Below are 15,058 nucleotides of genomic sequence, written 5' to 3'. Positions count from 1 at the left end.
ATAACGATCTCATCAGAAAGGATTTCGTAAAATTGTCATTACAAACATGTTACATTCTCATATATATATAAATTATGTTCTTTTCTCTCGTAGCTTATCTGAAGGAGAGTATACCTCAAGCTTTATCGAGAAGGAGAGACGCATGGCTATTAATTGGTGCCGCTGGCGCGGGTGTCGTTTTGCTAATTTTCGTTCTCGTTGGTTTGATCTTGTTGACTGCCAAAAGAAAAAGAGCACACAGCGCTGCCGTTGCACCGCCGAATAAAAGTATTCTTAAAAAAGAACGTGAATACGCAACCGCGACGTCCGGTCTCGATAACATTGCATTCTCAACATCGGAAACAGAAATCAAGGTAGGTATGTGTAATACGGTTTCTACGAGTACATCTATTAACTAAATAAAAAAATCATTTTTCGAATTAAGATTGCGAGTTTTTGTACGAGTCAGCGTTAGCTTAAATTTCTGTTATATTTTATTATGCAGAGCGCGTGTAACAGAAACGACGTCGAAACGTATCGTGCGGAATTGAGAAAGCGGATTTTTCTTTGTAAACGAAGTCATAATTTTTAAAGTTCTTTCCTTGCGTGCGATATAAAAGTTACGGGGTACCATAGGGAAATAAGCTCGAACGTATTAAAACCATTACGACACGCGAACGATCAACGAAACGACGTCGAAAATTAGAAGGAAAGACAATTCAGTTCTACGATGTCAGGACAATATCGATTCTAACAAAATATTGCTCCTACTCCGTCGAGCAAATTGTTACTTTTCGGATATTATTGTCTTTTATTCGACCCACCCTTGTTCGCAGACCGAAGGTACCAGTCAGCGACAAACTCCGCGGACTTTATCCCGAACTCCGATCACGCCTGACACGCCCGATAGTCTGGAATTAGGCATTCATGAAGTTTCCAGCGACGACGACGAAGAACCGAAGAAAACTCGTGGATCGGTCCTTTGGAGTACTCAAAAACACGCAGCAAAGAAAGCAAGGTAATCACCAAAATTCCTGACAACTTAGGGTAACTCCGGCAAATCCCGCCGCGCTGGGATTTACGCCGCAGAAGTCAGAAAAAATAGAAGGAGTGGGGGGGTAGTAATTTTTCCGCAATTATCTTGTACCTTTATTAGTATTGTGTTATGATTTCAGCTTCTTACTGTTAATATTAATAAAATTATTGTGAGTTGAATCGATTTGTCACTGTAATATATAAGTAACGCCATCATAAATTATAATCCACATAACATAATTATTGTAGAACACGTAAAAGACTTAGTGATTATTTCGTGATATATATAAGTGTAGAAAAATAATAAAGCATATTGTAAAGCAAAATACAAGTGTACTTGTAAATGCAAGTTTCAAAAAGTTTTTTTAATACGAAAAATAAGTATTTCGGATTATTTCAAATATTTTTTCATAGTAATAGACAGTACAAAGTTTTTACTGATATAGTTAGTTTACTTTAAAAGTAATAAATGATACTTAATAAATTAAGTTTTTGTTAGATGTGGCGTATATATCGGAGTTACTCTAATTACGGGCGACTTATCATAATATGCTAAGCTACATGATCATGTGAGAGAATTGATGATAATAATGTAAAATCTAATTATATAAATTAATTGTATAAGTAGTAAATAAAAGATAAAGTATATACGTACTATAATTGTACATTTCATGTATGAAATATAGAGCATCTCATGGAAAAATGATGAGAGCGGACGCAATGGACCGAGCTGAGTCACCGGATTCGTTAACCGATCATATAGAGACACTGGAGTCCTTAGAGAACGGTTATGCAAAACATAAAGAAGAATCTACTACTTCGCCACGATCATATTTATCGATGCCATCGTGCAAGCAATTTCCTAGTATGCGCAGTGTAGAACCGTTGTCAAGAGTGTTGGAACCAGTCATGGTAATTTTTGGAAAATGAAGATTCTAGATCACCGATCGATATAAATCAATTATATTTTTGTACTAATAATAAAATATACTTTAGATTAGGCACTTAGACATTGATTCTCCAGAATTAGTGCGTCACCATAGAAATGACAACATCGACGATACGTTTCTCACAAGAACATCGAGTGCCTCGAAGGATCCTGGAGCTGTAGGTCCGATTGTTTGGAATCTTAGAAAACAGATATTTTCTACAGAAGGTAAACATATTTTACTTTTCCAACTATTTAATATCAATATCTGTAATTTGAAAATGTTCTTCCAGCAACATCGATATTTCCCTTCGCATCGATTACGAACGAATAAGTAATATCTTTCAACGAATTATTTTAGTCTAAGATACAGTAAAGTTCGAGATACACCAACTCATTCGTTCGCAATCGATTACTGCGAGATGTAAGAAATATTTATTTCTTCACACAATCTCTCGAAAGATTCAACTTGTCTAAAGGTAATGGTACGTCCGAAACGGATGTCGATGGAGTGTACCATCTACCATCCGGACCCGTGGGCCGCGCCAGGAGGAGACTCCACGATTTGCTCGAGGACTCTTTCAGCCTCTTCGGAAGCAGAGATGTCAAGATCAAAGAGCCACAGCGACCGTCGCAGCCGATCACCGTCGCGCGTACAGCGGATACACTCGCGATACTCTCAGAAACCAGAGGCAAATCCGCCCACGTCAGGTACATATCCTTGTTTTTCTTCTTTTAATAAATAATTGCAGTTATCATAACGTCTAAAATCGCTAGTATAAATCATTAATAATACTAAATACGTATACTTCTTTATTTTTAGAATCAATAAGAGATAAATGTCTTAAATGTAACCACTTTTTTATAGTGGAAAACTTCGCCATATATTTTATCATTATATATGGAGTGTCTAGTAATTATCACACCATCTCTCGCAAGCAGGTAGAACGAGTAAAATTGAATAGAAAAGTTTTTTTTATCGTTTTTCTTAATAATTAATAAAAAATTAATTAAAGGTGGAATCCGTGAATCAGTGCAAATATGCCTCGATGGAAAGAAATTACACGGAAAGAATAATTTTACCGCATTAAAAAATTTAAATAGATAGATCTAAAAATAATTTTCATGAATTAATAAAGTAATTATGATAGGAAATTGAAGCATGATGCAAAAAGTCTTGATATTCTAGCAACTATAGCTTGAGAGAATTCTACATAATTATTTTGATATAATCCAACAAAATTTATTTTTACATCTGTATTTAGCTAAATTGTTAGACTTTAGCAAAAATAATTTTTTGTAGTGTTACGCAACAATCACGAGGCCTATTCTTTCTGGCTGAACTTCTGCACCAATTCATTTTTCTTCCTTTTCTCTCCAGGAGGAAAGAAGAGGAAGAAAGATGAACAAAAGTCCAGCGAAAAAGAACAAGCCTATGGTTGCTACGCACACGGCAAACCATAAGCCATTGGGGAAAATGGAAGAACGTACGCCTAGCAACCACAAATAATGCGTAACGCTAAACTATTTTTTGTCGTTGAATCACGTAGATGCTTATTCGCGGACGCTTATTCGCAAGTTTTTATGAATTAATATTATTCACTTATTAATTCCTCATTAATTATTGAGGAAATAGTAAAACGAGGATTTTTCTATTCGTTTTAAACTGTTTTATCTGCCCAAGAAAAATAATATCGGTACTCTATCTATACATATTATATACTATTCTATTATATATTTTTTATATATGTATACTATTCGTACATTAAATAAATTTAATAGACAATTAAATTAATCGAGTAGTAAAAAATTGTATAACTCTACAGCCCAGTAACAACGCCAACGATGGAAATGAAGACGCGACCCCGTACATCATTACCACGTAGAGGTCTGGGCGAGGATATTCCAGAAACTGGGCAAATCGAATCAATTCATTCTCGCGGTGCCTGGGGTTCAAGACCACTCAGCGCGGGTCCATTTCATAGACCAAATTTGCCAGAAGTGGACACCAGGCGTATATTAGCAGATAGCAGGCTTTTACCAGAAGATCCTGCAGTACCTTTAATCGCGTCAATCAAAAAAGAACTTGAAAAGTTTTCATCCCAATAGAGCCCAGTAGCAAGTACAATAGGATGTAATTAGCTTAAATGAAGTGATATATTTAAGCGTAAGTCAAAAAACAATGTAAATATTCAATGAATCTTTTTCACAAAATTTTATAACTTGACGTCGAAGTTTTCTATCATATGAATTATAGCAAAACTGAACATTTTACACGTATTCATATTTACACGAAAGCATAAACATTATAGAGATGACAAATATGTAATATCGTAGTTTTATTATGTTACAACTCAACATCCTATCACCGAATTTAATTTATCAATCACACAATTTATCAGTCACTGTATATATCATTACGTTAAACGTAGAATGCATTTGCAAATTTAATGGAATACAATCATCGATAAAAAGATTTGACTGATTAAACTATAAAAAGTAAAATAATACTAACTGATCCGTCCAATATAGAAATATGTACCTATATCAGTGACACAGATAAAGTATATGCAAATAGTGTTAGCTACGGTCATTATAGTTATGCAATTTTGTCTGCGATTGCGCTAATGCCAGTTACACATTGGACGCTATGAGGGACTTTTTATAAATGTGAATTTATCATCATTAATATTAATTATTATTTATGGAATTTTATATATAAATACATAGCAATGTCTAAGGATTCTTAAGTTTGCAGCAGAGCTTGGCAACATTTGTAACAAAACTTTAACCACAGCTAATGTCGTCGATATGCCAAGCTCTGCTGCAAATTTGAGAAACCTTAGACATTGCTATGTATTTGATAGATTAATTAGACAAAAAATTTTACGAAATAATCAATTAAAAAACGCTTCAAAGTGTTTGTAGCATCAAGTTTATTGTACCCAATTATCATTTAGATCAGACCTGTCCAATTTGAGCTCCGGAAAACGCACAGCCATCGACACAAAAAAATTCAATGTAAATAAGATTTCGGAGACTGTAAAGTGTCAATACGCATCTGAGTGACGTTTATCGACATTTTACAGTCCCTGAGATCTTACTCACATTGAATTATTTTGCGCCGATGGTTTTGCATTTTGGCTCCGGAGCTTAAAGTAGACCTTAAAGGCCTGATTTAGGTCGTGTTTGTTGAAAGACCCAAATGAAAAAAAACTTAATTACAATTGTTTTTATTCCTTCTATAATTTCAAAACTCATGTACTAATTATATTGTAATAAAGCCACAAATATTATTAAATCAGGTATTATTAAAAACTGATAATATATACAATCTAATGCATGTATGCCGTTTCATTAAGATTATTTTTTAAAATAACCATTTACAAAATAATACAAATAACATCAAAAATCATTTCTTTAAATGACTTTCAATACTTCCACGAAACGATCGTTATTACAAAAATCTTTGTACGTGTCTTCATAATGGAGTTTTAAATCAGGATACTTATTTGTAAAAAATTGTATGTATTCGGGATGAGTGGGGTCAACCTCTACAAAAAGACGTCCATCAGGTTTTAGTACTTTTGCAGCATATTTTAAGAGCGGCTTAATCACTTTCAATCCATCATCACCGCCATCCAATGCTCGGAGATCTTCATAACTACATAATATTCATGTTATTAATTTTTTACATATTTATAATTTGAAATTCGCAATTGTATTTTGCACGTTACATTCTTATCTCAGGTTGTAATTCCGGTATCTTCTTTGTAGGCACGTACGGCGGATTACTAATCACATAGTCAAACAGTTTTGAATTCAAATCCTTGCTGTCACCAGCATCATACAAGTCGCTCAAGACTTCAATACTCGCATCTGACTTTAGAGTCGCATGTATTACTGTAATTTGCTCCGTTAAATCCAATTTGCTTCGATTTATCATCGTCAAATCGCAAGCGTGTAAATTCTCATCAATAGCTATACATTTTATCTAAAAAAAAGTAAATGTCATATTTTCAATTATAATTATCGGAGTCTGTTTCTTAAGAAAATAGCTCAACAAAAATATCTCGCATACCTTTTTACAAGCGTGTGCGAGAGCAAGTGATATAGCACCTGAGCCGCAACCTATTTCTAAAATTTCACAACTATCAGCTTGTGACGAGTTCAGTCTTTTCAACACAAAATCTACCAGTATCTCGGTTTCCGGGCGAGGAATAAAAATCGGTGGTACAAGTTTCACGGTAATGTCTCGAAAATCCCATTCGCCAATAATATACTGAACTGGCATCCTGCAAGGACTTGGCATTCATAAGCGAGCGCGAAAGACTTGGCGCAATGATCCAGTATGGTAGACTATAAGGCCTCTTTTAAGGTTCTCTTACCTAGATAAACGACATTCGCATAACGACTCCAATTTCTCAATCTGGCTCGCGTTGAGAGTATCATTTCTGACATTACAAATATCTATTATCTGCAAATAACAAGAGAATTAGAGCAGCTTTTTTATTTATTGATTTAAAGTCCAGCGACAGATCTTTAGGGTCAAGTTTTAATATTTCTTTAAAATTTATTTCCAAAGATTATTTCTATTACTGTCTTATATTCTCTCTAATGTACGTCATCAATACTTTCTAATAGTACTAATACTTTCTAATTTGCTAAATAGCGTCGATCACAAAATGTCACAAATGAGAAAATAGCAAAAATTGCGGATACCTTTTTAATCCCTATAACGTGCGCCACTATATGTTCTATGGATTCTACTGGTTCAGATACGCCTTCGCTCTCGAATCGGCGACTCCATTGATCGAGAACATTGCCGATCGTACATTCACGTGTGTCCGAAACAAGCAAACGTTGCACTGGATGTTTCAACGTCACATTAAGCTTGTTATTCGCCAAACATTGCAGGCAGGCGAATATAGCCGGTTTGTTGCTGATAGTACGTGTCCTCAAGATGTTACGACACAACATGATTAAACACTGCGGAATGCAAATGGAAGATCAATCGGTTACTGACAGGTAGATTCAATCAGTTACTGACTCTGGTCGGTCAGCTGATAGGCCGTGGGAGAATTGGAGTTTGTATATGCATACATATACTTTTAATTTGCGCTATATGCATGTATATTATGATGCTATGTACGTATATATATATATATATGGAAACTGCTGCCAGCTGGCGGAATGGAAGTACATTAAACATTTATCGACAAAAATCCAAAATGATATTGTGAAAAATGAAAATCATTTAAAAGGACATTGAAGCATTTATTAGATGCTCCAAGTATAGAAATTCTATATAGAAATAATACAAACCATTTTCACCGCACAGAAATATACATAGGTATAAAATAATGTTTCTATAAAATAACAATGTTATTGATGTAAAACAATTCGATAGTTCTCCATATATCTTATATATATATATATACCTCTTTTTCTCGAAGTAAACTACATTGTGCTATTTACTTAATTGTAGATATTATTATCTTCATTTTTAGTTATCGTTAAATCATATTACTATATCCATTAAAGCTACGAGCTGATCCAATTCTTTGCTTTATCAGGAGTCATCAGAGTGTGCGACCGGCGCAACTACCCTGGTTCTCCAATCGACCGATGGTGAAATCACTCTCTGTCTTTACAGAAACTCGGAAAGTGGTAGCTAGACGCGGAGTGTCAAAGACCTGGGTCGCTTTAGAAGATACCGCTAAAGCCGTGCTCCGCCGGCTGGATCGAAAGGTCTAAAAACCATACACGCATGCGCCGACGTTGGAGTAGCTGTCTGGAAAAGGAGGGTGCTGGCTAACAGGCCGTTGTCTGGCCGAAGGCGCTGGCAGTCGCCACCGGCCCCGCTACCAATTCATGACTGCCATGACAGTCCTCCCGTGTCGCAGCGAGTACGAGACTGAGTCGTGGTAACGCCGTTTAAAGAACGCCGCAGTTGACCTCTTCCCCCCCCTCCCCCCCCGACTGATGCACGCACTCGCGTTGCAGCGCGTTGCACCGCGAGGGGGATCAACCAAGATTTGACCTCGGCTGGGCCGTCACGGTGCTGGTGTCGCAGCAAACTAGCTCTCGCGCCTCGTCTATCAGCTCGTGCTTTGCCAGGCGAAGTCTACCCCGGGTACGTTGACCAGCGGACCGAAGAATTTCGTACGATACGTGGAGCGAGCGCGCGTCGTAGTGGCTCGTGCGAATGGCGGGTGTTTGTACGGAGGCGGCGATGCCGTTGTTGATGTGACGCGTGTCTCGTGCCGCACGCACCGCACGCACGGCACTGAGCTCCGCTCGCTGTCAGTTTCGGAGCCCGCCGCCCGCGTAGGATATATGCGTTAAACAACATACGAAGCAGCCACGCTTCCGTTCTCCACCTGGGTTTCGATCGATCGATGTGGCCTATCGAACCCCCTCCCCCCTTCCCCCCCCCCGCCGTAGGTAGGGGCGCCTTCGCTGATTAGAAGCGGACTAGCTCAAGAAGGCGAGAGCAACGAAGTGCAAAGCGCGTAGCGAGGATGCGGCATCGATCGCGAGGCGGTCGAGACATTCCTGGCGGGGCTAGGTTGAAAAGGTTGCATGCTACGGAAGATTCGCCAAGTCTTATATACGTAGCCTCTACCAAAAGTTTCTCGGCGAAGAGCCGTTAAGATATATTGGACATTTACGACGGTATATAGATTGTACAGTGATACGATTGAGATCTTTTAAATGAATCCCCCGTTGGAGAAAGATCCGAATCTTTTTCTCTTTTCACTTTGCCGCTAAGTAAAGACGGTAAAGCTCTTTTCGCGTTTTGCAGCGCGCCCTCGGTTTACATATTACGCGAATCGGAGCGAATCGGGCCATCGATCGCCGTCGGAATTTTCAGAGCGGTTCGCCGAGGCGACACGTCGCGTGCTCCGAAAAATTCGCCGGCTCCGAGCAATCGATCGGCACGCCTGTAGATTCGCCGGCGTAGCCCGAACGGGATTTTCCGAGCCGCCCTTGAACTGTGAGAAACGCGGAATAAGGTGTGGTGAAAATCGAACGTGTGTCGTTATATATCGCGAATAGCGTTCAGGTATTGTGAACGTCACGCGCGTGAGAATAGAGAGCGTGTATATGGTATTATACATTACGTCCTTCATACAGATATTTTTTTTTTATCACAGATCTGTCATTCACTTCCTCGCAAGCTTGATAGTTTAATGATGTAAGATCAACGTTTGCGTAATGCACTTCCGCGTCGGCCCGATTACATTTAAATTATCTTCTCTCTGACGGTTTATGCACTATGCACGAGAAACTACGTGAACGTACAATTAAAATCACTAGAATTCTAGCGGTTTCATTAGCAGCGGTTAATTGTCGCCTTTCTAATTTTCTATACTCCCGTAGATCTCCGGGCTGCAGTTCTGGCGGCTTCTTAATTGTCTTTCGCGAGACTATGTAAATAAACGAGTAACAAGGGTGCAAATGATGTGCTAGATCGCGCCTCGCTCTCTGTTACATTTGGAAAAAATTGCAGCCTCCCGTAATCGAATCCCAAATCAAACGGCTGATCGTTTCCTCGTCAGCTCAACTTTTCACGCAATAAAGAACGCGCGTGTCGATAATCGTTGAAGTAATCGGTTCGATAATACACAGCTTAGGTAACTTTCTTTATTTCTGCTGACTATGCGGCGGCATCACGCGATGTGTACGCGAGAGGAGCGCGTTCGCGCGTTTCGCGCGAGCTCGGTGTGCCTCTGGAAAGAAAAAGGACAAAAAAAAAACCCTCTTCGCTTCGCGGTGAGTCGACCGAGCAACGGTTGCGCTTATCGTTGCTTCTATTCCCGTGCTAGCCGTCTCTCCGTTTCCGCATATCTCGCGGTATCGAATCGTATCCCGGAAGAAATATCCGGCCATGAAGAAGCGTTTCGGTTCACGCCCTTGCGTACGCGCGCCATACCATATCCGAGCTCCTCCTCCAGTCCAAAATTGATGTTAATCGAAGGAATCAGACGTCGCGTCGATGAGATCCCGGAAGTGTGCCATCTACAAATTCAGTCGCTTTATTCTGTGTGTCGAGCGCGGAAGCGAACGTTGTGCCGCGCAATTCCAATTCCAATCTCGATCGCGATCAAACTGCACTGGGATTCTGAGATTCTAATTTTTAACGGTAGTGTCGATATCATTATATTATTGTAGAGTAAATATTATATGTGGTAAAAAAAAAGCTACAGTACAACGACAGTATCGGATATGGTTATATTGTCTTTGCGAAGTTTTTTTCACTTGTACCATATAATTATCTGTACATACAACATACAATGATAATATAATGATGTGGTAATACTTTAAGAGGAGTTATACGAGGCATTTCACATCAAACATACGTATGCCGAATCGTACCGTCGTACAACAGAATTTTTTAACAGTCTATTCGTCTTCCATTTTGAAATTTTCAGAGTTACTTTATAATTAAAGTAGGAATATGATATTTTTATCAAATTTTAAATTGGTAAGTTGATGAAAGGTATTAATAAAAATTATAAACAAATGGAAAATGATTTATTTATTTGAAAATGATAAAGTAAAAATAACCTATCCATAGAATTTAAGATCTTTGAAATCGGTCTCTTGCATTTTTTTTTTGTACGACTATCGGTTTCGACGAAATAATAATTTGAATGTTCGCGTAAGCAACGTTTTTTTTTATGAATTTCTGCAACTTACAAGCGTAAATAACTTCACAAAAAGAATCTCAAAATTGTTCGCGATACACGTGTCTCGTATTTTTATCTGTAGAATGTCAGCAAATTAAAAAAAAAAGAAAATAAAAATGACGATGTTTCAAAGGTGTTCGGTTTGACGTGGAACGCCTCATATACAGAAGTCTTATACTGTAATGACATTCGACACTGAAAAAAGAGTCTGGTAATAACTAATAATTAGCAAATGTACGATTGTTATTACTAAAAATAATTTTATTTTTCTAAACATTTACTCTGTTAATGTTTTGGAGTGAAAATTGAGCCAGTCTTGAAAAAAAAGTGATTTTTTTCACTCCTGGACAAGAGTGGCAGATTTTTATTTTTTAAGAGTAAAATTTCACTCTTTGACTTTCACTCAAAAGAGTGAAATCTTACTTCAAAAAAATGAAATCCCACTCCTGCAATAAAGAATATAAAATCTACCACTCTTGTTTAAGAATGAAAGTATTTTCATTCTTTTTTCAAGGCTGGCTCAATTTTCAGTCTTTTGGAATGAGATTTTTAAAAGATTTAAAGAGTAGTAAGTATTACTAAACATATATAATAATATAATCAATCGCTTCGATAATAACTGCTAAGTATTTAGAAAGGTAAAATTTTTTTTTGTTATACACTATACGAACGAAACTTTTGGAATTATTATTATTTCACTCAACATTTGGTAGCAAACTCTTTACTCGATGCAGTAAATCTCCGAATCTCAGATCTTCGATCGTCCATAAAGTATTCATTAGCGATGCATCTCGCGAGTACGACTAATGATTTTTGAATGAATTTCTAGGAAACGATCTCAAGGGAAATCCGATGAATGCCGCCCCATCGCCGGTCGATAGGGTGCACCGGTGCGCTGTGGGGCGAGCCGGGGCATTGGAAGAATCTCCCTCGGACGAACGACGCGGCCTATTCCGAAACGAATTGTGACAGACAGCCGGTTTTCGAGTCGTCGTGAGTGCCGGGCATCGCGACGGCGGTGACGAAACGATGCGCGCGACTCCGCGTGTCTCGCACGGCCAATAGCGCCGATCACGCGCGAGTCGCGGCAAGAGTTCATTTATTTTGTTAATGCTACGTGATCACGATTCGTAACACATAGCACACACCAAACACACACACACACACACACACACACCCACACCCACAAACATACATATATATATGCTACGAGGTGCGAGAAATCAAGACTGCCCGCGATCGTGTCACGTGGGGGTTAATCGAGCAATCGAGAAACGAGATATCGTATGTTATCTCTTTCTCGCGTTCGCGTTCTTGGGACGTTTAGCGAGTGAAGAAGATGTTTAACTTTATGAAGAAGGCCGCAGAGAAGGACGACAAGGAGAAGCGGAAGCGCGAAAAGAAGGAACGGAAGGATGTCAAAAAGCGCGATCGCAGCAGCATGTCCGCGGAGGAGCTTCTGCGATTGGATGAGGTAAATGCAAGAACATATCGCAGGGGAACTCTCATTGAGAAATACTCCTTGCTCTTCTGTGATTTTTTTTTCAATTTTTCTATTATCCTATATCGCTAAACAGATAATTATAATCTATACTGTTTATCTTAATTGTGAGCTTTGCCAGTCGTTTAATTTTTTATATCGAGCATATGACGAATGCGCGATTGGTTATCGCGTCCCGCGTAATGACAAGTTGAGCGTACACTGATACTGCTTACGAATTCACGAGTTGCGCAAAGTTACCAATATCTCGTTCAGATTACAAATCATATCGGCACAAACAGAGCTATCAATATCACGAAATGATAAAATTTTCCATTGGCTTTCGTCAATTGATATTAATAAACATTTGCATTTAAAAAATACATCGGTGCATACATCGGTGATGACAATATGAAAAACTTAGTCGGTAGTAAGAAAACTTGAAATAGAAATAAAGAGCGTAGAAAAATGCATTAAAATTTCGTCTTGAAAAGCTTCTTTTCTTTAGATCAGTATCGTCGCCAGCCGGATGTGGTTTCACGCGATAAGAAGTGTTGGTCGCATACTCGTAGCACATTAACGAAAAATAAAAATTGCAAAATTGTTCTGCAACATGGACAACATATCATTACAATCGCATCATTCAAAGAATAAAAGAAATCTCTTGAGAAAATTCATAGGATTCTGTATGGTACATATTTTCAGCATCACTGCAGCGTTTGAAAATGGTTCTGAAAAATGTCATTCTTTGGCGCTTTGCTATAGGTCCGTAGGTCACTGAAAATTCCTGGTCGTCGGAAGGAGAAGGAAAAGTTACCGAGTGGCATCACCGCGGATTACAGTGCGTCGTTTTTCGCACACCTGGACCGCGATCTTCTAGACGCCTCGCAGAACGCAGGTCCAGGTTCGACGATTAGCGCCGGTGTCAGCAGTTGGACCACCAGAACACCCGACGGTTTGATGCAGAGTGACTCGTCGGAGGCATCTCTCACCTCTCTGACGATGACCACGACTACGTCGTCGACGACAACGAGTCACGCCGGCGGTCAGTCCGGCGGCAAGTGTCTACCGCCGTTACCGCCAAAACCGCCCAAGCGAGGAATCCTCAAAGGACCCCGATTGACTGTCAACAGCTGCGCCGCGAACGTTCTTTCAGAAGAAAATACGTTGCAGAACGGCACCGAAACTAGTTACCAGGAAGCCAGTAATCTGTTGGTGAGAAACACTCTTCAGAACGAGGTGATTACCTATCAGAACGTACCGACGCATCTTAACAGCGTTCTGAGCAAGGACGACTGCAGTGAAGAGGAAACGATGTGTCAAACTGCGTGGCACATCGTGCAACAACAGACAATTCAGCAACAATACCAGCAACAGCAACAGCAACATCATCAAATCGACGCCAAATTGCTTCAGGTTAGATAACATCCCGCTTTCTCTTCCGCGCATCGACTGTGGCGAAATCCAATTATTAGGATCATTTCCGAAACGTTTAATGAGAGATGCCAAGTGGTTGTTGAAAATTTGATACGATATGACACATCGAAAGAAAATCCCGTGAAACCAACGAGAGTAAATTATATCTTTTGCAATATTTGTCATGTGATCGTAGACTGGATTTTCCGTTAAATGTCTTTATAAACAAATTTTTTAATTAAAATTTTGTGTGAAAAGCAAATAACTTTTCTTAATTATTATTTTTATTCAAATTTTATAATAAATGTGCTACAGATATTTATTTTCATTAATATCAAAAGTATTTTAATTTAAACTCTAAATTCTAAATAATAAATGTGTTATAGATATTTCGTAATTCAATATTCTTTCAACTTTGTCTTATATTTCTACATTTTTAAGATCATGTATGAGCATATATATCAGTGATAAATAATAATAAGCAATGAATTTTTTAATACGTAACCTCTATTAATATTCTCTATTATATTCAGGTTGTTACCAGTGCTAGTCCTTCCGCGGATTCCTTGACAGACACAACAAACTCGAGTTTTGCAACGCCACCGTTCAGTCTATCGCCCGTTGGTGAGTCCCAGGGTTTCTCGAGGTGGCGGTCGTCCGTCTCCTTTGAAGAACAGGGAATCGAACTGCAACTCCCAGAGATCGTGCCGCTCGAGTTACCTGAACCTAGGAAACTCACCATCCAGAGGCAACCTCCACCGCGAAATGATTTTGGCTTCTCGCTTCGTCGCGCCGTGATCGTCGAGCGAGCAGCAAACGGTGTCACGCAGATGCGACCAGTGATTTTCGCCGAACCTGGCGCTCTAGTGCAGCACAACAATGACACGGGTCTATTGCCCGGTGACAGACTGATCGAGGTCAATGGGATCAACGTGGATGACAAGTCGCGCGAGGAGATCATCGATCTCATCAAGAGCTCTGCCAGCAGTGTCACTGTAAAGGTAATCCTTATATTAATAATCACAGTGAGTTATATAACAGATACACGCGAGCATTTTTTTTCATAATTTTAAAGAAGAAAAATACGAAATTACTAATTAATACAAATTAATAATTAGAAACATTTCGCATTTCTTTCTTAACACGTGTATTTCTTTTTCGTGTCTGAAAAAATAATTTTATAGGGTATATTTTTCAAGAGTATATTTTTTTACCTAGATTCTAAACTTGTATTGTGTTTTGTGTGCGTGTGTGTGTGTGTGTGTATGTGTACACACAATAGTGTTCTCAATTGAATGATGAGAAGTTGGGAAGTCAGAGCGTATCTTGAGTATTGCGCAAGCGATATACTCTCTCCCTTATACTTTTCTCTTCTACAGACTATACCGGTCATGTCCTTTTGTACTCTGTGAACGAACCTTTCTCTCGTTGAACGCGGGGCAAGCTTATTAGCATAAACCTAATGGTATTTACTGGAAAGCAGTCTTTAATAATTGAACGCGGCGAAACGTAGCGTTGTAACGA

General features: G+C 38.8%; 3 protein-coding genes across 4 annotated transcripts in view; 2 read left to right on the top strand and 1 right to left on the bottom strand.

Annotated features, from left to right (window-relative positions):
• Positions 1–4,052, top strand: part of LOC108752679 — an 8,553-nt gene extending 4,501 nt beyond the window's left edge. Inside the window, exons 5-10 of the mRNA XM_018493705.1 lie at positions 94–353; positions 816–997; positions 1,701–1,926; positions 2,011–2,170; positions 2,422–2,653; positions 3,769–4,052. Of these exons, the coding sequence (XP_018349207.1) occupies positions 94–353; positions 816–997; positions 1,701–1,926; positions 2,011–2,170; positions 2,422–2,653; positions 3,769–4,051 (1,343 nt within the window). The 3' untranslated portion in view covers position 4,052. The remainder of the gene's footprint in view (positions 1–93; positions 354–815; positions 998–1,700; positions 1,927–2,010; positions 2,171–2,421; positions 2,654–3,768) is intronic.
• A 1,260-nt stretch (positions 4,053–5,312) lies between these two features.
• Positions 5,313–7,076, bottom strand: LOC108752553 (hemK methyltransferase family member 1). Its single transcript, XM_018493423.1, has 5 exons — positions 6,665–7,076; positions 6,331–6,419; positions 6,024–6,237; positions 5,680–5,936; positions 5,313–5,606 (listed from the first exon to the last, which is right to left on the bottom strand). Exons 1-5 carry the CDS (start codon positions 6,920–6,922, stop codon positions 5,363–5,365), a joined length of 1,062 nt encoding a protein of 353 aa, XP_018348925.1. The 5' UTR covers positions 6,923–7,076; the 3' UTR covers positions 5,313–5,362.
• Positions 7,077–7,718: 642 nt separating this feature from the next.
• Positions 7,719–15,058, top strand: part of LOC108752552 (unconventional myosin-XVIIIa) — a 55,903-nt gene continuing 48,563 nt past the window's right edge. The window contains exons 1-4 of one of the 2 annotated variants that reach the window (XM_018493416.1): positions 7,719–8,078; positions 11,468–12,112; positions 12,884–13,534; positions 14,068–14,535. In XM_018493416.1, the coding sequence (XP_018348918.1) occupies positions 11,978–12,112; positions 12,884–13,534; positions 14,068–14,535 (1,254 nt within the window). In that variant the 5' untranslated portion in view covers positions 7,719–8,078; positions 11,468–11,977. Of the gene's footprint in view, positions 8,079–11,467; positions 12,113–12,761; positions 12,810–12,883; positions 13,535–14,067; positions 14,536–15,058 lie in introns of those variants that run through there. The other variant, XM_018493417.1, reaches the window with a different exon arrangement.

The sequence above is a fragment of the Trachymyrmex septentrionalis genome, unplaced genomic scaffold (assembly GCF_001594115.1).
Source record: "Trachymyrmex septentrionalis isolate Tsep2-gDNA-1 unplaced genomic scaffold, Tsep1.0 scaffold60, whole genome shotgun sequence".
In the NCBI taxonomy this organism is placed as follows: Eukaryota; Metazoa; Arthropoda; class Insecta; order Hymenoptera; family Formicidae; genus Trachymyrmex; species Trachymyrmex septentrionalis.
Note: the sequence above shows the minus strand (reverse complement) of the source record. Positions and strands in the feature narration are given on the sequence as shown.

Excerpts from the sequence above, each read along its gene's own strand:
- LOC108752553 (XM_018493423.1), bottom strand. The coding sequence starts at position 6,922 with ATGTTGTGTCGTAACATCTTGAGGACACGTACTATCAGCAACAAACCG. Across the intron at positions 6,238-6,330 it reads TGCGAATGTCGTTTATCTAG|GATGCCAGTTCAGTATATTA; the intron begins GTAAGAGAACCT and ends AAGTCCTTGCAG. Across the intron at positions 5,607-5,679 it reads TTACAACCTGAGATAAGAAT|TTATGAAGATCTCCGAGCAT; the intron begins GTAACGTGCAAA and ends AATATTATGTAG.